This window comes from Liolophura sinensis, chromosome 9 (assembly GCF_032854445.1).
Source record: "Liolophura sinensis isolate JHLJ2023 chromosome 9, CUHK_Ljap_v2, whole genome shotgun sequence".
In the NCBI taxonomy this organism is placed as follows: Eukaryota; Metazoa; Mollusca; class Polyplacophora; order Chitonida; family Chitonidae; genus Liolophura; species Liolophura sinensis.
The window spans coordinates 17,043,769-17,067,556 of record NC_088303.1 but is presented as its reverse complement, the minus strand read 5'-3'; the positions used below and the strand labels follow the sequence as shown (position 1 = coordinate 17,067,556).

At 39.5% G+C, this 23,788-nt stretch overlaps 2 protein-coding genes across 2 annotated transcripts; one reads left to right on the top strand and one right to left on the bottom strand.

Moving 5' to 3' along the window:
• The first annotated feature begins 2,749 nt into the window (after window positions 1–2,749).
• Window positions 2,750–10,420, top strand: LOC135475834 (trypsin-1-like). The gene is made up of 9 exons (XM_064755774.1): window positions 2,750–2,827; window positions 3,328–3,453; window positions 3,794–3,886; window positions 5,327–5,455; window positions 5,780–5,951; window positions 7,900–8,033; window positions 8,887–9,021; window positions 9,559–9,704; window positions 10,101–10,420. Exons 1-9 carry the CDS (start codon window positions 2,767–2,769, stop codon window positions 10,254–10,256), a joined length of 1,152 nt encoding a protein of 383 aa, XP_064611844.1. The 5' UTR covers window positions 2,750–2,766; the 3' UTR covers window positions 10,257–10,420.
• Window positions 10,421–14,820: 4,400 nt separating this feature from the next.
• Window positions 14,821–22,491, bottom strand: LOC135475972 (uncharacterized). Its single transcript, XM_064755949.1, has 7 exons — window positions 22,423–22,491; window positions 20,841–20,948; window positions 19,665–19,769; window positions 18,823–18,936; window positions 17,142–17,249; window positions 15,247–15,501; window positions 14,821–15,082 (listed from the first exon to the last, which is right to left on the bottom strand). Exons 1-7 carry the CDS (start codon window positions 22,478–22,480, stop codon window positions 14,955–14,957), a joined length of 876 nt encoding a protein of 291 aa, XP_064612019.1. The 5' UTR covers window positions 22,481–22,491; the 3' UTR covers window positions 14,821–14,954.
• Window positions 22,492–23,788: the final 1,297 nt, after the last annotated feature.

The following is a 23,788-nucleotide window of genomic DNA, read 5'->3' as shown; positions in this document are numbered from 1 at the left end:
AAATTGCTCTAATATATAAATCAAATTGTTCACGCATTTGTGCCTGAATAACACAAGATTGACAGATCAGTGGCTAACTGGTGAAGTCCGACACACAAAGCCTGGATTCTCAGTGACTCATGCATAAATCTGCTAAATGCTGCGTAAGTATAATACAAAACAGGACAGGGACAAGCAGTTAAAATCTGACACACTGACTTTTAAAAGCAAAGGCATCGAAGTTGTATTTCAGATTATGTCATCTTTGTATTTTTGCTGACTTCTCCTATAGGTAAAACGGACAGATGGACAGGTCAGTGATAAGCCAGGCTGTGCACAAATAATGGCTGTAGGTTTCTCAGTGACTGATGTAAAAGCAGTGTGTTCAAATTTACAGCCCGGTATGGACAGATAAGTGACAAGCTTAGCAGTTGATAGCTGACATAAACTGTCTGTAGGCCTCTCAGTGACTGATGTGAATGCAATGTGTTTAAACCTACAGTCCGGTGTTTAAGATGGACACGTCAGTGACAAGAAGTTGTAGTATAACGCTCAAAGCCTCTTGTGCATTAGGAAGTATATATCTGGTGTGATGGAGATACATCGAGTTGAGCAAAACAGGACTTTTGAAGTCTAATACTAGTATACATGTAAGTCATTTATAAAGGTCCTCAAACCATCTTTATGGAATAGCTACAACGCGTACAGCTCCTCAGTCTTTACATAGTTTATCATTAGTTCACTCTAGAACTACATGAAGCATGCTTTTTGGAGCCATGGGCTGGTTTAAAACAAAGGAACCCAGGAAAGCTATACGGCTACATCCTCACAAGACGACTTTTTGTCTTGATGCCCCTAAGCAGGTATAAAATCTTTTTATACTGAATGTTCAAGACCTCGTGGATACAAGGCGCGCAATGCTGTGCGTATTAGACATACTGGGTGGGTGGGGGTGGGGGTGGGGGGGGGGGGGGGGTGGGTCAGTCAAAGCGATTGTGAGGACAGATGTATCGTTATTTTTAACCTTCTCCCACACTGTCTTGGATATTTACCTAACTGCCCCACCTACACGTATGTTCTCACTAAACTTGTTTCTATAACCAACATTTGTGAAAATCAACCAAAAGATACGTATCTTTCGGTTACCTGTATAGTATTGTTCATTTGAATCATCCTTCAACACTTGTCCTGAAAGTAGTGTAGGCCTCGACAAGAATGTATGGACGAATGAGTAATGATATATATATATAGGGTTTAATGTCATATTGTTTCGGCCATATCATTGTCACAACCTGTTAGAACCATTTAACAATTATCTTTGACAGGACAATGATAAAACATCAAAAATCATAGGAAACAGACACTTTTTTGACAACATACTAATATAAATAAAAAGTTAAAATTCGAAAATGATTTATTTATTTATTTATTTGATTGGTGTTTTACGCCGTACTCAAGAATATTTCACTTATACGACGGCAGCCAGCATTATGGTGGGAGAAACCGAGCAGAGCCCGGGGAAAACCCACGACCATCCGCAGATTGCTAGCAGACCTTCCCACTTACGGTAGATTCGAAAATGACATGAAATATATAGTTTTTATACAATAACTTTAAAAATGTGGTTCTTATGCAATAACATAAACATGTCACTACCGCATCGCACACAACGGTGTCGAACAATTAAAATGCCGGTCCAAATGCAACAAGGAAAACATCTGCAAAATTATAACTTAAACGATATGAACTTGTTCTGCTCATCGGGTCCACATGGAAAAGCTCAGTGTTAGTCTAGTTTACCCCAAGCTTGCTTAGAGGCACACTGGTTGTCCCACGGAAACCCTCGGCAAGAAGTTTGCCAGTGACAACCACAACACATGCACTTTAAGACACAACACAAGGCTTCTCTTACTCCAATCCTGCGATTAAATGTTTAGTCACAGGTGTACCGAGCTTTCCGCTTTGATCAGAGCTGAAGTAGAAATATGAAATTCTGGCCCTCCAGATAAAGCAAAGCCCATTACAAATGAAAGTTTTCTCCTTAAACCGATATGGAAATTGCTGGTATGTGCATGTAATATCAAGATTGATCAGAACAAAAACAAATCTTTAGGGTTATATTTCGAACAAAGGAAGTAAACACCATTGGCGATGTTTTGTAATGTGTTCTTCACTAGATCAAGTGAGAGTGAGATTTACTGTAATGGAGTTTGATAGATGGGGCTGTTTTGCGTAGAGACAGGTTTCCTTATGTAATTCCTACCTTCATGATATAACAGACAAATCTAGATTTTGCCATTTCCCTGACAGTATTATTCGAGGATTTCAGTTTTTGATTCGTTCAATTTCCCAGTAAAGAAAATGTTGATATTTTGTTTTATTTTGTTTGGCTTTTATAAGTTCAAAACAAAATAGTCCGCCTCTATACCTTCCACTTTAAATTTGTCCGCTAGATTGATCACACAAGTACTCATATATATATATACATATATATCGGCACAGAGATCGACTCTTTTGTGTCCGTCGACAGGTGGTGCTCTTCTTAATTGGTGATCGATATTTTTTCAACTTTCTTCTTCCAACATTAATTATCTACCCTGAGCCCATCCCAACTACTTGCAACGTTCGTTAGCCAAATATGTCAAACTATTTATCAGAGTTTATGCCAGTCCATACTTTTCACCAAATCAGGTGTTTTTTCATCAGTTTCAATCCTGTAAGTATAAATGCTAATAGGAACTCGTGTCAGTACCAGTTGATGATCCGACTTGTCCACTCTCTGTCACAATGCTGGGCTATATCTTTCTTGCGATCTGTGCCTTTGGAACTGTTACTTGTCGAACAGCAGGTAAGGCAACATTATGACAATAGGAACAAGAAGAAGAAGGAGAAAAATTATACTGTAATATTCATATTATACTACCTAGGGTTTTACGCAAGGCAGGCAATTTGGTTTCCTTTAGAACATACTAGGCCTACACATACATGCAGTATGTTATAAATTACGATTAAACGTTGTCACAAAAGATATCGCTTGCATCGTTCGGTGTGTCCAGATAAGACAATGTGACTGACGCGTCTTGGCGTATATGTGTCCCAGTTAATACACTGTTCTATAGCATTTGTCATAGATACGTTCTTCTGACTATATTCCCCATTCATACAACGCTGTGTCGTTCTCTTAGTACTATATATCTTCCACTTTCTTACATGTGTTCCACAATGTTGCACCGTATATTATCTTCTTCCGGTGACATTTAACATGTCTATCATAGAACGTTCGCTCATCGCGTCTTTGAGATTTAAAAACATAGCTAATGACGTTCTTACGTAATGTTTTCTCACTAGGTGAATGTTTTGACCAGACCGGTGCCTACTTTTTCTGTGCTTCTTCCTGCGGAGTGATTCCAGGCGCCGCAGAGACCTACTTCAAGCAATGTTCAGAGGGACTGTGTTGTTCCGACAAGGCATCAGGTTCGTTCTTGTTTTCATCTTAGACTATATTTTAGGACATTTACTTGAGAGTGAAGTGTCACTCTCAAGAAGTTTTTCAACATATAAGACAATGAATACTTACATGTGAACAAAAATGTTACTGGCGTGCATGATAGCAGAAATGCGTGAAGCATGAAAATATGTTAGTTTATGTGAGCTTTGCCTCACCAAGAAAGCGAAATAAAGTTTTAACTGTTGTCATTTCAGGGTATAATTGTACCCAGGATTCCCTATAACAAAGACTAGCATTACTTCAACTGAAACATTTTCTCTATACACGGGCGGATTGTATCCAAGTCGTCATTTGTTCTGTTTGCAGCTTGTGCTAACACCGATCAGTACGCTTGGATCTGCAACTACGTGTTCATTCCGTTGTGTAAATACAGGCAGGATACGGGCTGCTCCAGTATAGGTATACCGCACAGGCATTTGTAAAGATGCCATTACCCTTGTTATGATATCGTAATGCATCACTGCATGCTTCCATCCATTAATCAATGGCTAACGTTTTAATTCATATCATTCTTTACTCTCATGTGAATGTAATGAAGACGAATGGCCCTCTTCCCATTCCTCTGAAAAACCTCTTGAAAACAAATAAACATCGTAAAACTAAGCATGCTTTTACTACACATGATCTTCAGTCAAAAATTTTGCTTAGTCAAAAGATGTATGTAAGTGACTTAAGTGACAAGAGGACGTTAAAAACCCACAGAGCTATTTTTGTGTGGCATTTATAAATCTATGGATATGGTTTATCTTATGACACGTTTTATGTTTTGTACGTAATGGATATTGTTTCATTTCAGCTTTGTTAAGTTTGTTTCAAGCTCACTCTCTCTTGATAAAGGACAGGGATTTGTTAAAGGATTATTCTGAAAATCCATCCTTTTTTCTGTTCTTTTTCTTTTTCTGTTTCTGTTCCAACTAAAGTCACTTCAACTCTTCACTGCTTTCAGAATGCATGTATCTCAGAATTTCACCACTTATAAAACCTAGACCCTCTAAACTGACTTTCGCTTATGCGCTTTACCTAGTCCTCCCTCATCCACCATGTGTTTCTAGCTGCAAAATGTTACATGTTATGCACTGTTTACCATCGTTCCATTCAATATAAATATCAGTAGATTAGAAAAAATGCATCTTCACCCGGTTATGGTGACATTAGTAAATACTGAGACAGCAAGGTGCCGGCGTTCGTCAGCAGATTCAAGTCGTGTCTTATACACTCAAAAAATTTATCTGTTAAATTTAACAGAAAGTCTGCTATTTGAGTGATGTTACAATGTATTTTGTTATTGCAGGAGATTATGTTAAATATAACACATATATTCTATTAATTCAACATAAAGATTCTGCTAGACTTACATGATATTATGTTGAGTATGAGAGAGTATTATGTTATAATTACAAAATACATTCTAACATCACTCAGACAAAAGACTTCCTGTTAAAACAAAGAGATAACTTTATTGAGTGTACATGTAAGTTATTCACCTGTGACCTGTTTCTCTTGTATTTCACATTCTTTCATGTGGTGTCTCTGTAACACAGTCACAAAGAAGCGACTGCCACATGTAGGTTAGAAAACCATCGTAAGCCTGTAGAAAATCGTAGCTATAAATATTCTTCATAGCCAAATGCTATCAAAATTAGCAGATTGAAATTATATATGGAACGATATTCAGAATTCCTTGTACAACTGTATATAACGGTATTCGGTATGCTGTTTTGGTGTTATTCATTTGTCGTAAAAACAACTATTCTTCATATGCTGTTGATGGTTGGCATGGATCTCGATGTTGTATATAGGGGCTTCATGTAACACTTAACAACACCAATTTTGTTTCAGTCACACCACCGACTCCACCTACAACCAAGCCAACTACAACAACATCGAGTACAACAACATCCACAACAACAACTACGACTACAACAACCACAACCACAACGACAACCACGCCACCTCCGGTATCACCCAGTATGTACTGAATTCCTTTCACACGTATCTCTCAATTCTTTTCTGCCTTCGCTCAAAATAGATTAGAAATCTTTATCTGTGGGCCCTTCAGAGACTGTGGACCATAAAAAATTAGTACCTGCAAACGTCTTTTTAAATACATATGGATAAAATAAAATGTTGTTACACTCGACAAACACGATAAAATGTTGTGAAAGTTCACTCTGTGAAAGATTTGTAACAGAAAAACACAAAGAAAGAGATGATAAGGACCGTAAAATATCTTGGTAGCGGGATTACGTATTCTTGTGGAGAGTACATTCATTGTGACTTACATTACTTCAGAATGTGGTATCAAAGGCGCAACTAAGAGAAGCATCGACAAGAGAATCGTTGGCGGTGAGTTTGCCGCGAAATGCGAGTATCCATGGCAAGTCTCCGTGTCTGTACAGAGCGCTCTATGTGGTGGTAGTATCATCGACGAGTACACCATCGTGACAGCCGCTCACTGCATACAGTAAGTACACCATCGTGACAGCCGCTCACTGCATACAGTAAGTACAGCATCGTGACAGCCGCTCACTGCATACAGTAAGTACACCATCGTGACAGCCGCTCACTGCACACAGTAAGTACAGCATCGTGACAGCCGCTCACTGCACACAGTAAGTACACCATCGTGACAGCCGCTCACTGCATACAGTAAGTACACCATCGTGACAGCCGCTCACTGCATACAGTAAGTACACCATCGTGACAAGGGCTTACTCCATACAGCAAGTACAGCTGCCCATTGCATACTTTAAATAGGCCTACTCCGTAACCACAGCTACCCATTGCTTATCGTGAGTGGACAATTGTGACAACTATTCACTGCTTACAACTTGACAGCTGCTCACCGTGTACTGTAAATACACTGCCTAGAGTTCACTGTATGGATTAAATATACGTTTGCAACAGGTTTTTATTAAACACGGAAAATACACATTGAGACAGCCGTAAACAGCATAGTATACATTTGTGACAGGTATTAACCGTACATCACACCTTTTCACTGCACATAACATGGCAGTTACTCACATTTGTTTTAGTTATTCTTTATTTTTTTATTTGATTGGTGTTTTACGACGTATTCATGAATATGTCACTTATACGACTGCGGCCAGCAGTATAGTGTGAAGGAGTGGCCGGGGGAAACATACGACCATCCGCAGGTTGCTAGAAGACAATCCCACGTACGGCCGGAGGGAAACCCAGCATGAGCTGGATTTGAACTCACAGGGACTGCATTGGTGAGAGGCTCCTGGGCGATTGCGCCGCGCTGCGACGCTAAGCACCTCGGCCACAGAGGCCCAGTGTAAGCTATTCATTGCACACAGCAAGTGCTCACAAATGCATACGTAGTCTACATTGTCTTTAAGATATAGTTTATACTCACCTTATCCGATAACTAGAGGTCACTCCGAGATCACGAACTTGTGCCACAGCCAAATATATGAAACCGAGTGCGAAAAACGGGCAATACTCTGTCAGGCACTAAATCAGTAATATGCATTGTTTCCTTTTAGGCAGTGGTTAAGAATTGTCTGAAAAAAATTGACCCAGATCCCCATTCGGATCACCATTAAAATGCAGTGGAATAGTTCTTGGTCCAAGATCCATCGGGATCACCATCAAAATGCAGTGGAATAGTTCTTGGTCCAAGATCCATCGGGATCACCATCAAAATGCAGTGGAATAGTTCTTGGTCCAAGATCCATCGGGATCACCATCAAAATTCAGTGGAATAGTTCTTGGTCCAAGATCCATCGGGATCACCATCAAAATTCAGTGGAATAATCCTTAACCCAAGACCTACCTGTCCATATAATTTCATCCAAATCTCGGCCAAACGTTTTCCGTGAACCTGTTGACACACACACAGACATACAAATAAATAGGAAAATCACGCCAGCAAAGTCGACGTACACAGTTGTTCGTATTTGACACACTATTGCCACTGATAAATGATCGTTATTTATAACAAATATCGATGACTTACTTAGAGCGATTCAGACTATAAACTTTCATTGTTACTTAATGTTATTCTCTACACAACAGACGGTATAACCTTACCGTTTGTAGAAGGAAGGCTATGGTTTCTTTGCATAAATTTCATGATTATCAAATATGATGATAACACAGCCTTTTGAGTAATGCTAGATCAGCGACACCAAATAAATTTCATTTAACCCCATTGCATTTCTGTCTATAACTGATTAATCCATGGCACTACAATATGAACATCTGTAATAAAAGCCTCACTGAGGTAAATCGACAAGAGGCCGGGTTTTGCCTATTATGTGTGGCCACTTGCCAACTATCACACTGCCCTCTCTGCTTTGCATGTACTCCCCATCTACTACCCGTGTAGTATTTTATATTAAGGAGAATAATTTCATGTAGTCTCTGCTCTTCCCTTACAGACCATCTAACTCGCTCCAGCCTTCAGACATAAGAATAGATGTTGGAGAGTACGACTTGGGCAACCCTAGTGATCAGACAACCTTGCCCGTGGAGAGCTTTACTGTGCATCAAAACTACAACCCTAGCACATTCCGTACGTAACCGTAAATACGGCATCTATGTGAAGGTCGAAATAAAAAGCAAGTTCACCTCGCTTATGCTAGGGTGGGCCCCTGAAATTAGTCGTATACTGCAGATTATACCCGAAAAAAATTTCCTTGAAACCCTGTTCTGTGTCAATAATATTACAACAGGAATATTTGTACACTTGCTGAAACAGTTGTACAGTTGCTGAAACAGTTGTACACATTCTGAAACAGTTGCAGTCTTGTTGAAATAGTTGTACCCTTGTTGAAACAGTTGCACACTTGCTGAAACAGTTGCAGTCTTGTTGACACAGTTGTACACTTGTTGAAACAGTTGTACACTTGCTGAAACAGTTGCAGCCTTATCGAAGAAGTTGCACACTTGTTGACACAGGTTTACTCATGCTGAAACAGTTGTACACTTGCTGAACAGTTCCACACTTGTTGAAACAGTTGCACTCTTGCTCAAGCAGTTGCACAATTGTTGAAACAGTTGTACACTTGCTGAAACAGTTGTACGTTTGTTGACATACTGTCTTCCTCAAGTGGCATGGGAGAAGGTCTGACAGCAACCTACTGATGATCGTGCATGAGTTTCCCTGTTTCCTCCCATCATAATGCTGGCGGCCTTCGCACAACTGAAATATTCTTTAGTACGGCGTAAAACACATATAAAATAAATAAATAAACAAAGAAAGAAACCTGTAAAAAATGTGGAGGCCCACCAAAGAAATATAAATTATACCCCATCTTTGATCCGATTGGTACACACGGGTCGTAACCAATCCTTGGATCAGAAACAGACTAGTGTTGCTCCAACGTGTGGATTTCATGATCACTGTTGTTGATTTTTTTACACAGAAAACGACATTGCCATTATTAAGCTGAAAAGCCCAATTGAGTTCAACGAATGTGTCGCGCCCATCTGTCTTCCTGAGGCAAATCAGGATTATACCAGAAATAACTGCGAAGTCAGCGGCTGGGGTACCATTTCCTGTGAGTATTTAACTAGTCAACGTATCGTCATAGAACGGAAATTCCTGAAATATTTTGCAGACACTAGAACCATTCCCTTATCTGAATGACATTTATTGTGTACTGCATGACATTCACATGCTTAGCGACTTCCTTTGAAGTTTTTCCCATGGCAAATCGTTTATGAATGATAATTCATCCAATACCCACACAATAGCAATACAAGTAGCAAGATATAGGGTCATTCACCCGTCTCCTTTAATGTCACGAATTCGAGCAGCTTCCATTTTATTCTCTATCCTCGATATTTCCTGTTCAAACATATTTGTTTCTTACATATCTCCGATGTGGGTAGATTTGTATTAATGATTTATTCGAACATTTGATGTATTGTATGATAATATATCTTCTAATCGGGCAAACTAAAGAATTAGGCCTAGTAGAGATCGTCGTAGAAGTAAAATATTCTTGAGTACGGCGTAAAACACGAATCAAATAAATAAATCGAAACAGCGCATGTATCCTTTGTTCATACTTTTTGCTTGATCTGACACCTAGCTGGAGGATCCATCTCTTACACTCTACAGAGTGTTGACCTGCCCATTGTCAGTCAGCAGGAATGCCAGACAGTTTTCACCAACACCTACATCACAGACCTAAACCTCTGCGCAGGTCTGACACAAGGCGGGAAAGACGCATGCCAGGTAAACTTCGCCTCCGCGTCACGATGTAGTTCTCTGAGCTCGATCACCTTGTGTGGAAAGTTTTACCATGATGCTGGCCGAAGTCTTATAAATATTCATGAGTGCTGGGTAAAACACCATTGAAATAAGTGATGCCGTTTAGTAAGACTTATAAATCACTTGCGTACATATTAAACTATGGAGAGGTTTCGCTAAAACCAAAACACATAGGACTGGTTTGACAATTTTAGGCTTTAGATCGTTGTACATATGGGCAACTGACACCGAAAGCTTAAACTGTACGTGCATCTTACTCGTCAGGTTAGTCCTACTCTCCTACAACTAAATAGTTCCTGTCTGTCACACCTGACTGCTTCTTACTTTCCGCCTCTGAGTTGACTACCTGATCCATTCCAGGGGGATTCCGGTGGCCCCTTGGCCTGCCCGACCTCGGCTGGGAACTACGTGCTGGCCGGCGTGGTGTCCTGGGGAGATGGCTGCGCTGACCCGGGAAAACCTGGCGTCTACACAGATGTCAGCGAGTACCTGGACTGGATCGCCCAAAACTCTTAACGTGTAAACTATTATCCGGCGCCCTTTAACACAGGACCATGGGCTTAGCCGCTAAAAGACATGTTGAGATGTACTGTTTGTAAATCACATATTTATGTTAAATTATATATGTATATTGCCGTTTTTACACATATGATATATGACGAATAAAGATGTTGACGCCATTTTTGTTTCATGTTTACTGATTACTATGTTTCCCAATAAAGAAAGTAAACTCAAACGTGTGTATATGTTTTTCTCTTCAAAAATAAAAGCGCAGCATGTTGAGAAGAGTCGATTCAGCTCAAAATGGCGGTTCGGCTGCTGTCGATGCGACAGTTACATTTGTCTTACGACTTTGAATATCCACAAATAAATGGATGACATGAACTTAAATTATTATTTAGGATTAAAGGAATCATGTTTTTTAGCTTACAAGTTTGAAAACATTCGAGGTGTTTTTATTAGATACAGTATTTGGTGGTGCGTCTTGTGATGATGACTTTGCTATGTGTTGTCTTTTCCTTTAACTTCAACATAAAGTCTGCCACTATATATACATAAAAAGAAGTAAGCCACAGGTATCACATAAAAATTCGATAACGCTTTAAAAGCCGAGAAGACACCATTCAACACTGGGTATATAATATTGATGGCAATTCATTCAGAGCCCTGAGAACCCTATTAGTTTTCTAATTTAAAGTTTAGTGCTGTATATCTCAGCCCCAAACTTGCCATGGTCAGTAGACATTGGTGCCTACCTTTGCCGAACCTGTAAGGAAGTAGCCATAAAATTTTTGACATATAGGTTAAGCGTCAAAATCTGAGCCAACAACGTCAGTGGGACGTCACTCGGAGCCTCTCGCTGAGAATTTCAAACTTTCATCAATAAAACACATATCTGCCCAAAGTTTAAAAAATCCCCATTACTTTCATCCAAGCATGCAAACGTACATAAAAAACGGCCGACTGGTAGCGAAAAATTACTTTACACCCTAAAATACACAGATTTACATTCCTTCCCGAAGAAACAGAAGTGGTATAAGATCTGAGATCCAAGTTGTGGAAGCACTTAAGGACTTGATCAATCAATGTTAGACTGCGCAGAGTGTCGTGGGCCGCTCACTGTCACCAAGGCCTGACACGAAGAGTGAGAGTGCGAGAATTTACAAATTCTCCATCACAACAAGGACTGAAACTGCACTTCGTGTCTCTTAATGACTGCAAGACAAGAACTAAACCACTGGACTATGGCCCGTTGCCTTTTTAAACTATCTTTAAGGACACCATTTACCTGATTAATTCTTTATTTATTTATTTGAATAAACAAACGCTCTGCCAAAACAGGTTATTCGGCTTATTAAAATCGTAATTGATAGAATGAGATTTAATGACGGATCTGCACTATTAATAATTTCTTATTAAGAATTTATAAAGTTGGGAACACACAAGATTTTTTTCGCTTGTTAGGACGAAATCGCACGCGAAATACGCTACGCGGACAGAGTGAAATCGCCGGTGTATTTCTTCGCTAGTATCTAACATGTTTGATACAAGCGAATTTCGGCGCAGTCAAGTTATAAATTATAAATATGTAACACCAATATGCACCACAGTTGGTAGAGCGTTCACGTCGGGAGCTGTAGATCCAGGGTCAATCCTGGGTCGAGTCACACCTAAGAACTTAAAAGAGGAAATGGTAACTTCCTCGCTTGGCGTTCAGCATAAAGGGAATAGTGCAACGACCGGTTAACCCGTATCAGAATATTGGCTCGGGCGGGGCAGTTTACTTTCATTCGGTAAACTCATCTCAGTGAAGCAACACTAGATAAAAGAGCCGTGGAAATCCGTCCTGCAACAAGGAGGCACATTACATGCACTCTAAGGATTCCTTCGTCGTCATATGACTGAAAATTGTTAAGTACAGCGTTAAACCCTGTGCACTCACTCACTCAATATGCACGATGTAATCAAAACCTTTTGCTTCATTTAACTCAGCGGGAAAAAAGTGAAGCTATTTTCAGTTCTTGCTATTCAGAGGTAGCCTTACTACTGTAGCATCTCATCGAAAATCATGCACCATAATAACAAATTGGTAATTTTACGGGAAAATGTACACAGGCTTTGGACTACAGTTTATTTCTGTGTAGATAAACAACTTTCTTGATACACGAGTTGTGTAATTTCGAAAAATGAAAGGTTCATTTTGACTCAATATGCCAAAATATTACAGGTTCATGTTCAGGTATGGAGATAAAGTCACAAATGCAGACTAGGTGTTTAATCAACTTAAGATATAGATACAGGAGAATAAAACAGCAAGATAACATAACAGTCAAAATTAATCTAAACAATATTCTATAATGGCTTTAAAGCCACGGAGAGGGATGAACATATCAAATACATACAGGTGTTGTGATAGTGATAAATTCTAGACTAAATACTAAATCAACTTACAATGTAAATACAGGAAATTAACATTAACACAGTAACAGCCAAGCATTGTCTGAACAGTATCAATTCTATACTGGCTTTATAAGGCCATGGTTAAGAGATGGCAAAATGAGCCTTTCGTTTTTCGGAGTTACACTACCATTACGCTGCATTACGTTAAACTAATCAGTGAAACACAAGGTTACTGTCTTGTGACAGTAAATTCACAGCCAGTTTCGCGGTTACATCGTCTCTTGTTTCCTCGCAACTAAAGGTGCTGCAAATGTAGAAATGTCAATCCTGTATACAATAGCATGATGTATATGTGTATATACGTGTATATGTGCAGCTTTTACAGCACAACTTCTTCGGGGGTCCCATGGCCGCGGGGGTTAGCACGACAGCTCAGAAACCTCCCACCATTGTGGTCGCTTTGATCCAGTCCATGTTGACTTCCTCTATAGTCGTATATTCTCTGTCCGGTTTCTTCTCACCATTGGTCGTATAAGTGAAATATTCTTGAGTACCGCGTAGAACACCAGTCAGATAAATAAATAAATGGTATTTTATTTCCACGTAAAGGATTTGGGTGAAATTTCTGGTCGTGTTATACCTCCATTTACATTCCGAGGCCTCCTCTGAAGCATGTATTTTTGGTGTTTGCTAAGATTTAAACGTCTCATTCAAACTTGACAATCTGACATTTTGTGAAAGTGCTTACAATGACCGTAGTCGAAGTGTCTTATACAAATTAAACGCTTTGGATATTCGTGTATTGTCTATCTTTCTTCTTTCGATGCTTCATCTGGATGAATTCGTGATCTTTCAAAAAGGATATATGAAGTTTTTGTGGGGTATGTTTTGGAATACATTAAGATTTCATACCCAGTATTTTCATACCTAGTTTTAGGTTTTTTGAGGGCTTGACCTTCTCTGGGGTAATCGATATTTATTATGACCTATCATTTTCTTAATAATCCTGGACCTGTAACCCAAGAGATATTTATTTATTTATTCGATTTGGGTTTTACGCCCGTACTCAAGAATATTTCACTTATACAACGGTCGCCAGCATTATGGTGGGAGGAAACCAGGCATGGACCGGGGAAAACCCACGACCATCCGCAGGTTGCTGTCAGACCTTCCCACTTATGGCCGAGAGGAACCCAGCATGAGCTGGACTTGAACTCACAGCGACCACATTGGTGAGATACTCCTGGGTCATTACGTTGAGCTAGCGAGCTAACCAACTCCCAAGATATGTCTAAGTACAAATAATACTGAAAAAAGACTCTGACCGAAACACATGTTTTGTTACGAAGAACTTTATGGTTGTGCTGGACAGTAAGTTTGCTGTGCCGGACGAAATCCTTTTTAATTCCATTAACGTGTACAACATTGAGTTCCTGCCTATTCCTTTGACTGCATAAACATTATTTTTGTTTGTTGGTGACGTGGTAATGTGGTTTTTCATGTGTTTGTGGTGACCTGATAATGTGTTGTTTATTAGTTTGTTGTGACGTGATAATGTGTTATTCATGCGTTTGTGGTAAAGTGGCAATGTGTTATTCACTCGTTTGTGGTGACGTGATAATGTGTTATTCACGCGTTTGTGGTGACGTTGTAATGTGTTATTCACGCGTTGTGGTGACATGGTAATGTGTTATACGTGCGTTTGTGGTGCCGTTGTAATGTGTTATTCATGCGTTTATGGTGACATGGTAATGTGTTATTCATGCGTTTATGGTGACATGGTATTGTGTTATTCACGCGTTTGTGGTGACGTGGTAATGTGTTATTCATGCGTTTATGGTGACATGGTATTGTGTTATTCACGCGTTTGTGGTGACGTGGTAATGTGTTATTCATGCGTTTGTGGTGACGTAGTAATGTGCTATTCATGCATTGCAAGGATCATTGCAAGAATCAGCTTGGATCATTGTAAGGAAATAGGTATGCTACTGACTGAACAAGTCAGCATTTGACCTCAGTTCATTGCTCAGAGAAGACATACTAGGACTGTTAGTTTTAAAGTCTCAGCCACACGCCCTGTTTTAACACTGAACCCAGCATGTGACGAAGGCTTCTCGAACACTTAGCATAACTTAAAATGCTTTAAAGTAAATACACAGGAAAGCCAGCAAATCTCCTAACCAGCAGCAAATGCATTTATTCATCAAGAAACAGTATGTATATGTTTCACATTCCGGTGTTATCCAATCTCTATGTTTGCAGTGATATAGCTTACAGTATGGAGTTCGATACATGTAGGCATGTGTCACTTCCTCAGCCCACACAACAGCTTTCACCCGGTTTGCAGTCCGTGGCCGCCTCATCTACAGACGCGCATGATGGGACTACTGGAACCAGATTCTGTGGCATACACAGCCCATCGATGGCTCCCTCACATCGAGCTTTAAAATAAACATAAATTAACGGGAATTAAAATGTAGAGACACTACTATTATTGCTTCATCACATCTATTACGCTGGCATGTATGCTGTTCGACAGCGTATTCAAAACTATTATTTTTTTTATAATATTTAATTCTACAGAAGCTTGAAGGAAACTATTTACTATCGGGAGTCGTCACCGCGGCCGTTGTAGGTTCTTCTGCCGCCAATGTCGTAGGTTCATCTGCCGCCAATGTCGTAGGTTCATCTGCCGCCAGTGTCGTTTCTACAGCCGCCTCTGTAGTTTCTACAACCGCCTCTGTAGTTTCTACAGCCGCCTCTGTAGTTTCTATAGCCGCCTCTGTAGTTTCTACAGCCGCCTCTGTAGTTTCTACAGCCGCCTCTGTAGTTTCTATGGGGCCTGCTGTGGTTGGAACCACTGAGAGAAAAAGAAAGAAACACATAAGTACAACCAGTAACAAGATAGCTTTCTTCACTCTGTTACACACAAAAAAGGCACTCAAATTGTCCAATTAATTCAGAGTTTTAAAGTCTGCCAATATGACATACGAAACAATCTTTAATTTAGCCCATGCATCGTTATCTAATTGTGGCTGATTGGACGCTTCAATATCGGCTGAACATCAGAGGCCTTTTCTATTGAGCATTAAGCATTAACGGAGAACCATGACTCAGTATACAATCATATTTATTACTTATAATAGTATCATTTTGTATTTAAATAGTGCACCACCAAGCATAAGCATCGTTTTCGACGCCCGTGGTCTCCTGACACAGATGAAGCGTGTTGGACAACCAAGGCCCTGAGGTATACTCCAGTCGCGTCAACATTATTTCAAACTGTATCTATACTGTTACCTCATATCTCACTATGCGACTTCTTTGCTGTGGTCTCATTCGAGACACGTTAGAATGTGCCTTCCATCCCGAAAGTTTAGAATATTATCAGAGTGCGCCTGTATTTACTGTTACCTCCATCATAAAACATTGGAATGATGTCATGGTGCGTCTTTTCTGTTATACCGCAATCACGAAATGTTAGAATGATGTCAGTGTGCGTCTATCTTGGTTGTTTCCCCAGTCGCCAAATGTTAGACTGATGTTAGACTGCATCTATGTTTGTTGTTTTCCACGCTTTGAGTTGTTGAATCCCACGTGAAGAACAAACCAGTGTTTTTACAGTCGGAGAACAGCTCGCTTTCGGACCTTTGAGTAAGGCCAAAAGGTGACACTAATCTGAAACTCAAATTCGACTCAATTCTTTTACAATACAATGGCCGAAAAGCTTGGCGTAGACTAACTGTGGAGGAGAAATAGGTGAGAGCTGGAGAGAAACAACTGGCTTTAATGAACCAGCAGTAGAAGGGGGTGGAGTGAGGTAAGGGAGTGAGTGTTGGACAGGGAAGGCAGGTGAGCCTAGCCAAACGTGGTGCTAATGTAATGTCCCGCTGGCACCGGGGGGATAAAGAGATAAGCGCAGACATTAGGGTGAAGGCAGAAAGTATTAGGCACGTGGCAAAGGGATGTTTCTTCGAAAATGGAATTACGAAAATGCTAAAGGGAGGAGCGATGGTGATCAACACCGTGAGCAGGGTGCTACGGAGATAAAGTTTGAAAAACACACCGCGAGCAGGGAACTACGGAGGTGAAGTTTGAAGAACGATTGTATACTGATGAAGGAGGAGATGTCAAACCCTAAATATCTGAATGAATCTGATGTCGAAGAAGACGAAGACGAAAATAAATAGGAAGCGTGATGACGGCAAACGAAACCATGAGCTGGGGGTGAAGATGACTAACGGGATCTTATCTAAATAAATCTGCCACAGCTCTGTTATAGTGAGACATCTTGTCGCTCAGCTTAAGTGTAGAGCCACGTGCACATGGTGCGATTTCTCGTATGAACTGAGACTAGCCGCTACTAAGGCTATTTGACATGGTTTCAAAGTCCATTGACAGTGCATTCGCTTTGATTTTGTTGAATTCCTCGTAAATGTACGACAAATCGCATCGTGTGAACAGGGCTTACAACTGCTGACAGACAGCTGGAAACTGTACCAGGCACGATGCAGATATCCCCTTGTATGCAGACTCCACTAGGATCCTCAGTAAACCCAGGGACAAGCGGCGCTTTTTCTTCAGGTACACATATTCCATCACAGACCTCTGAAAAAACAAAACATTTTGCATCACAGATGTATGAAAATGCAAAACATGTTCCATCACGGACCTCTGAAATTCCATCACAGACCTCTGAAAACACAAAACACATACCATCACAGACCTCTGAAAACACAAAAACACAATCCATCACAGACCTCTGAAAACACATACCATTACAGACCTCTGAAAACACAAAACACATTCCATCAAAGACCTCTGAAAACACAAAACACATACCATTACAGACTCTGAAAACACAAAACACCAATCCATCACAGACCTCTGAAAACACAAAACACATACCATTACAGACCTCTGAAAACACAAAAACACAATCCATCACAGACCTCCGGAAACACAAAACACATACCATTACAGACCTCTGAAAACACAAAACACAATCCATCACAGACATCTGAAAACACAAATAAACATTCCATCAAAGGCCTCTGAAAACACAAAACACAATCCATCACAGACATCTTGAAAACACAAATAACATTCCATCAAAGGCCTCTGAAAACACAAAACACATACCATTACAGGACCTCTGAAAACACAAAACACATTCCATCAAAGACCTCTGAAAACATAAAACATTCCGTCACAGACCCCTGAAAACAATAAGCATATTGCATCATGGGCCTTTAAAAATACAACGCTTATTCATCACAGACATCTGAAATACATATTCCATTACAGCTACTCTGATACAACATGGTAAACATGTTATTGTTACACACGTTACTCTCATACAATACGTTAGACACGTTACTGTGATACAATACTTTACACGTGTTACTGTGATACAGTCCATTACACATGTTACTGTGATATAGTCCGCTACACATGTTACTGTCATACAATACTTTACACCTGTTACTGTGATACAGTTCATTACACAAGTTACTGTAATACAGTCGGTTACACATGTTACTGTGATACAATACGTTACACATGTTACTATGATACAGTCCGTTACATATTTTACTGTGAAACAATCCAATACACATGTTACTGTGATATAGTCCGCTACACATGTTACTGTGATACAGTCCTTTACACATGTTACTGTGATGCAGTTCGTTACACATGTTACTGTGATACAGTCTGTTACACATGTTACTGTAATACAGTCGATTACACATGTTACTGTAATACAGTCGATTACACATGTTACTGTGATACAATACGTTACACACGTTACTCTGATACAAAACGTTACCCATGTTACTGTGATATCGTCCGTTACACATGTTACTGTGATAAAATCCGTTACACATGTTACTATGATACAGTACATTACACTGCCCGTTGGCAATTTTGTGGCGAGCAAGACTCATTTTACACAGAGCTGAATATTGGCGACTGGCTAAAAGAAATAGACTACAGTAATAGACTACATTATTATAATGTGTGATCATGTATGTATAATAGTGAGTGTATTATTATGTATGTATTATTCTGAGTGTATTATTATGAGTGTATTATTATGTATGTATTATTATGTGTGTATTATTATGTGTGTATTATTATGAGTGTGTTATTATGAGTGTATTATTGTGTGTATTATTACCATAGACCAGGCAGATCTCCCCTGCGGCACATGTCGCGGCTGTATCCTCGCTAAACGCAGGTCCCAGTAAGTCCTCTTTCTCCTTTGGAACACACACGCCGTTCGGGCAGTTCTCTGAAAAACAAAAGCCGAGGTTTTTCATAATAATAATAAATGGCCTGAATTTTTCCCAAAGGTATGCGACGGCAGTTTTATGGGTGAAAGAAACCGTAGAGCCTGGAGTAAACCATCAACCACTCACCAAGTAAAAGACACATAGACTTTCACTTTGAGTGATCTCAAGGTATATGCCATAATGAATGGAGACATGCGGTCTCTGACGAACATTATGTAAGCATAGCTTAACCGCTGACGACTCCGAACATGCCGTGGTGGCAGCTGAATATCGATGGATAACTCAACCACCTGACCACCAACAGCCCCTATATACGACAGATTTAAACAAGTGTGTTAACACTGTTCCGAGCTTTAATACAGTAGCAGGAAAGACGAAACCGATTTTAATTTGATAAGGCAAAAGCGTGGAGGGCAAGTGTAATGATGTAATTTGTCACATGAAACCCTTGTAGCATGCTAGTAGCAATGGACGCTTGGAATAACCATGTTGTTGCAGTGGAAACTAAACTAGTTGCTATTTCTTCATAAAAACAAAATTTTGTTTCAATGTCAACACGAACTAAGTGTAAACCACTGAACAAGATAAATGTTTGAGGTTGTTGTCCTATGGGGAGCATGTTTCCAAGTATCACATTGAGCTTTTGTTTCCTCTGCCCTCCGCCTCCTTGGTTTCTGCCTCCTTTCTCACAATCATGGCGAGCATATTCCTAGGAACCAGATCTTACCTGGAATACAGCAGACGCCGCCTACACACGGTTCCCCTGCATCAACGAATCCAGGCGTAACATCACAGGACGGACCGCAAAACGCCCCTTCATCAAATGGACAGGCTACGGAAGTAAATGACGAGCAGTAATTAAAGTACAATGCAATGACTGTAAAACATCGTAAATCTAGCAAACATTGCTACCGCACAATATACCGACTGGGCGAGTGAAACTTAAGGTTTAGTATGTTCAGTTCGAGAGAAATATACCATAACCGTCTGAATGTGACTGCCTACACATGCCAACCGATTCACGCATGTACACGTTATAAATTTCTTCCATGAATAGTATCTCTTCTTTAAACAAGAATTCCGCTTCAGGGCCGCAGTAAACAGCACTTATATTTTGAAGTGCCACAGGCGTTAGACTAAACAAATAGATCCTATTCTTCAGGGTTTGACTTTTGGTCTCGTATTTTGGTGTCGGGTATATATCGATTTAAAGAAACCCATATGATTCTGGAATACAATAACTTCTCCATTTCGGCAATAATGCTTACATTACATACATAGGTAGCATTTAAGCAGCTCCTCAAAGAATGCACATATTAAATAAACCAGATAACAAAATAAAAATGGCGCTGTTACGCATGAGTATTTCCAGGAACGCACCGGCGTATAGTTAGGGATGACGTATAATGGGTTAAGGCTTTTGGCAATTTTGGTGTCATGTAGCGGTTTCAAAAACACATCGACAGAATCCACAATTTCTAAGTGAGTGATGCAAAGCTCTATAATTATGGGAAGCTAATAAAATATGGGAATACACCTCAAAAGAATTTCATAACAAAGAAGATTTCTCAATACTTAATGTGTACATAACAACGGACGCGCTCCGATTATGTGTCCGACTCTCGGTATTTACAGTCCACATAACAACAAAAGCCCTCCACACTCGTGTCCGACTCTCAATACTTACTGTCTATATAACAACAGAAGCCCTCCACACTCGCGTCCGACTCTCAGTACTTACCGTCCACATAACAACAAAAAGCCCCCCACACTCGTGTCCGACTCCCAATACTTAATGTCTTCATAATCACAACCGCTCTCCGAACGTGTGTGTCAGACTTTCAATACTTACTGTGTACATAACAGAAGCTCTTCGAACACTTGTCTTACTGTCAATACTTACTGTCTACATAGCAACAGATGCCCTCTGAACACGTGTCCGACTCCGCCTCGGCGAAACCCTCAATGCAGGCTGCGCCACAGAAACCTTGGTTGTTCGTTACGTCACATTCTGCCCAACACAAAACATGTGTCAGCACAGAATGATAAAAGTGATTGGATTGATTGTGAATGGACTTTGTCCGGTTCACTCAGTCCACAAAACTCTCACTATCACATTAACACATTACATTAATCAAAATTACCTCCGTTCATTATTTATCTGTTCATTCATATCAATGTTGTGTACATTATTTCACGCAGCTATTCATTATGTCATGACTGATGTATTTGATAGCAAAACAAGAATATTTTTTTTTCTTGAGATAATTTAAAACATAATTAATGAATAAATGATTATGGCTTTACGCAACTTTAATATTTTTGACAAGAAAGGTTAACATTAATGGCCGCCTAGAGTACTCTTGTAGCATGATAGACAATACCAGATGTGATCATTTTCGTATACATCAGAGATCAACGAGGTTAATTTTAGAGGTGTTTTTTCCTTCCAAATTTCAGTTTAAATCATACATAATTACACACTTTACTCGTAGCAATCTTCTGTTGCGGTTTTAAGTGAGAAGGGTTTGTCAAGTACTTTGGCATGCGCGGTGGATTTTTGCTCTGTACATTTTCCTTTAATCTTTAACCTGAGCGCCGTCGTATTAGTGAAATATTTTTCATTACAGCGTTAATCCTTAATAAATCTTCAGATAAATATAGATATTGATGGTTTGACGTTCGCAGTTTGGTTCGCGACTTATTGCGATATTCTCACATCTCACCGATTCGCAAAAATGAATTCTATTGAAATATATCTATTGAAACATAACGGCCCAATTCATTTATCATATTTACATGTATTTTGAAGCGCATGTGTTATGTGCTTTACATCATCACCTTCCCCGCATATAACAATTCGGACTGCCACATCCTGCTTGCATAATTCCGGCCCCGGTGAAAAATATATCCCTCGAGTCAATGCATTTGTGAAAATTCTGTAGATGTATAATGTAGTCTTTCTTTCTTCAGCAAGAAAAATCATGAAAGAAAATACTGATATGCTATCTTTCATACTCATTTTTTTTAAATTTAAAAATTCATTTTAAAAAAATGTAAATCTTGAAATTTTACTATCATAATATATTACATAAATCGTATGAAACAGTATGCTGTGGATGAAACCATGTCGTAAAAATAAATAATAAAAATAAAAAATAAAAATATAATTTCAAACACTAAACTTTAGATGGACTGAATGTTTAGACCTATACAACCTGATACGTATATGTTTTAACCTGCATGTATTATGTTAACGAAAACCAATTTCCTTATTGATATTAACCCTTTGCCGTTGGTCCTTTAAAAATCCCCAAGATAACAACTGAATTTTACATTCGGTGATATTAATGGAATTTAACATTCGATGTATTTCAATATTTTAATGAACGCTGCTGTTTAGTTTTCGTTAAACATGTAGCTTTCTACCTTTATATCGTTATTTAACCGCATGTGACATTGTTTATGGTCAGCAATAAACTTACCAGCCTGCAGGGAGAGACCTACGCTGACTAACGCAATACAGCTGGTAAGAATCCACATATTAGTCGCTCCACAGTCCTTCTTGATAATAATAAGGATGAGAAAAGTCTGCATTGGTTTTTATCCCAGGTAAGCACCACTCCCTGGTAATTAGGAAGAGTGACGGCAGGATGGCAGCACTAATATGACTTGTTTTCCTGCATTCGACCCGGGGCACCTGTCGGCAGCGCCGAGTGTAGGCGACATCATTGACTAGAAGGCGAAAAAGTTCCTATCGACGTTTGAGAATACAGCAAAACTTTGACGCAAGTGCAAAACAATATGGCATTAATAAATACTTTAATACGGCTGCAGAATTTATTATTGTCCGTGCTGAAAAGCCACATTAAATTTAAAGTTTTATAGTTTACTTTGGTCTGAAAACATCACAGATATTCGCCTTGCCTTACAAATTGTTTAAAGGAGATCATTTAAAACAATGTCTTCTTGCAGTAGACCAATCATTAAGGGCGCAAACAAGGATTCCTCAAAGATATTTCTGACAGTCAAAATTTAAAATCTCGTCATAATGCTTAGTCTTTTGTACTGCAAGTTGACATTTTGAAACATATGGCTTAAGAACATTTATGAGGCGATAAACAATTTTAATTTCTAATGTCCAAAAACAACCTCTAAAATCGTGTCAGAAATGGCCTTGTGGAATCGGTACTGACACACAGAAATGTTGACTTTGAAAGTGTCGAATGTCACCAACCCTGACAATGTGATTACAAGCATGCCAGTAGAGTGCATTGTCGTGATCAATAAGCTGTGATCAATACCTGACAAAAAAGTAAGATAATCAGAATAATCAGTGCTAAAATTGTAGGTATAACAGGTGTCGAGCTGTCTGGATCAATCCTGCACATATCGACGCCGTCATTAGCTAGAGGAGTGTTTCCACACCAAACACTATCACGTACACACTTGTATACTTGATGAGCTAGACTAAATGTATGGAGCATCCGTCATTCAGTGTAGACTGTGGGCGGGACAGATCTGCTATAGCTCGAGACTGTCGTCAAATGCGATTAGTACGTCAAAGCGAGGCTTGCAATCTCGTCCAATGAATATTGCTCCATCCCGACTGCATCCTTCACGGTAACACGTGATAGTAACATGCACGTTGTACTGGAAACATAATTCCAGCATCGTGTTAGCATTCAGTGTAGGTTTAAAAAGGTTTGTACGGTACACGAAAGATCAAACTTCGAGCAGCCAGTTGTGGAGATTTCTTGCACTATGGACAACGGAGCAATTGTCTTCCTTTTTCACGTTCTTAAGTACCTTAATAACGACGACTATTAAGCTCAAGATTTGTTAACTCTA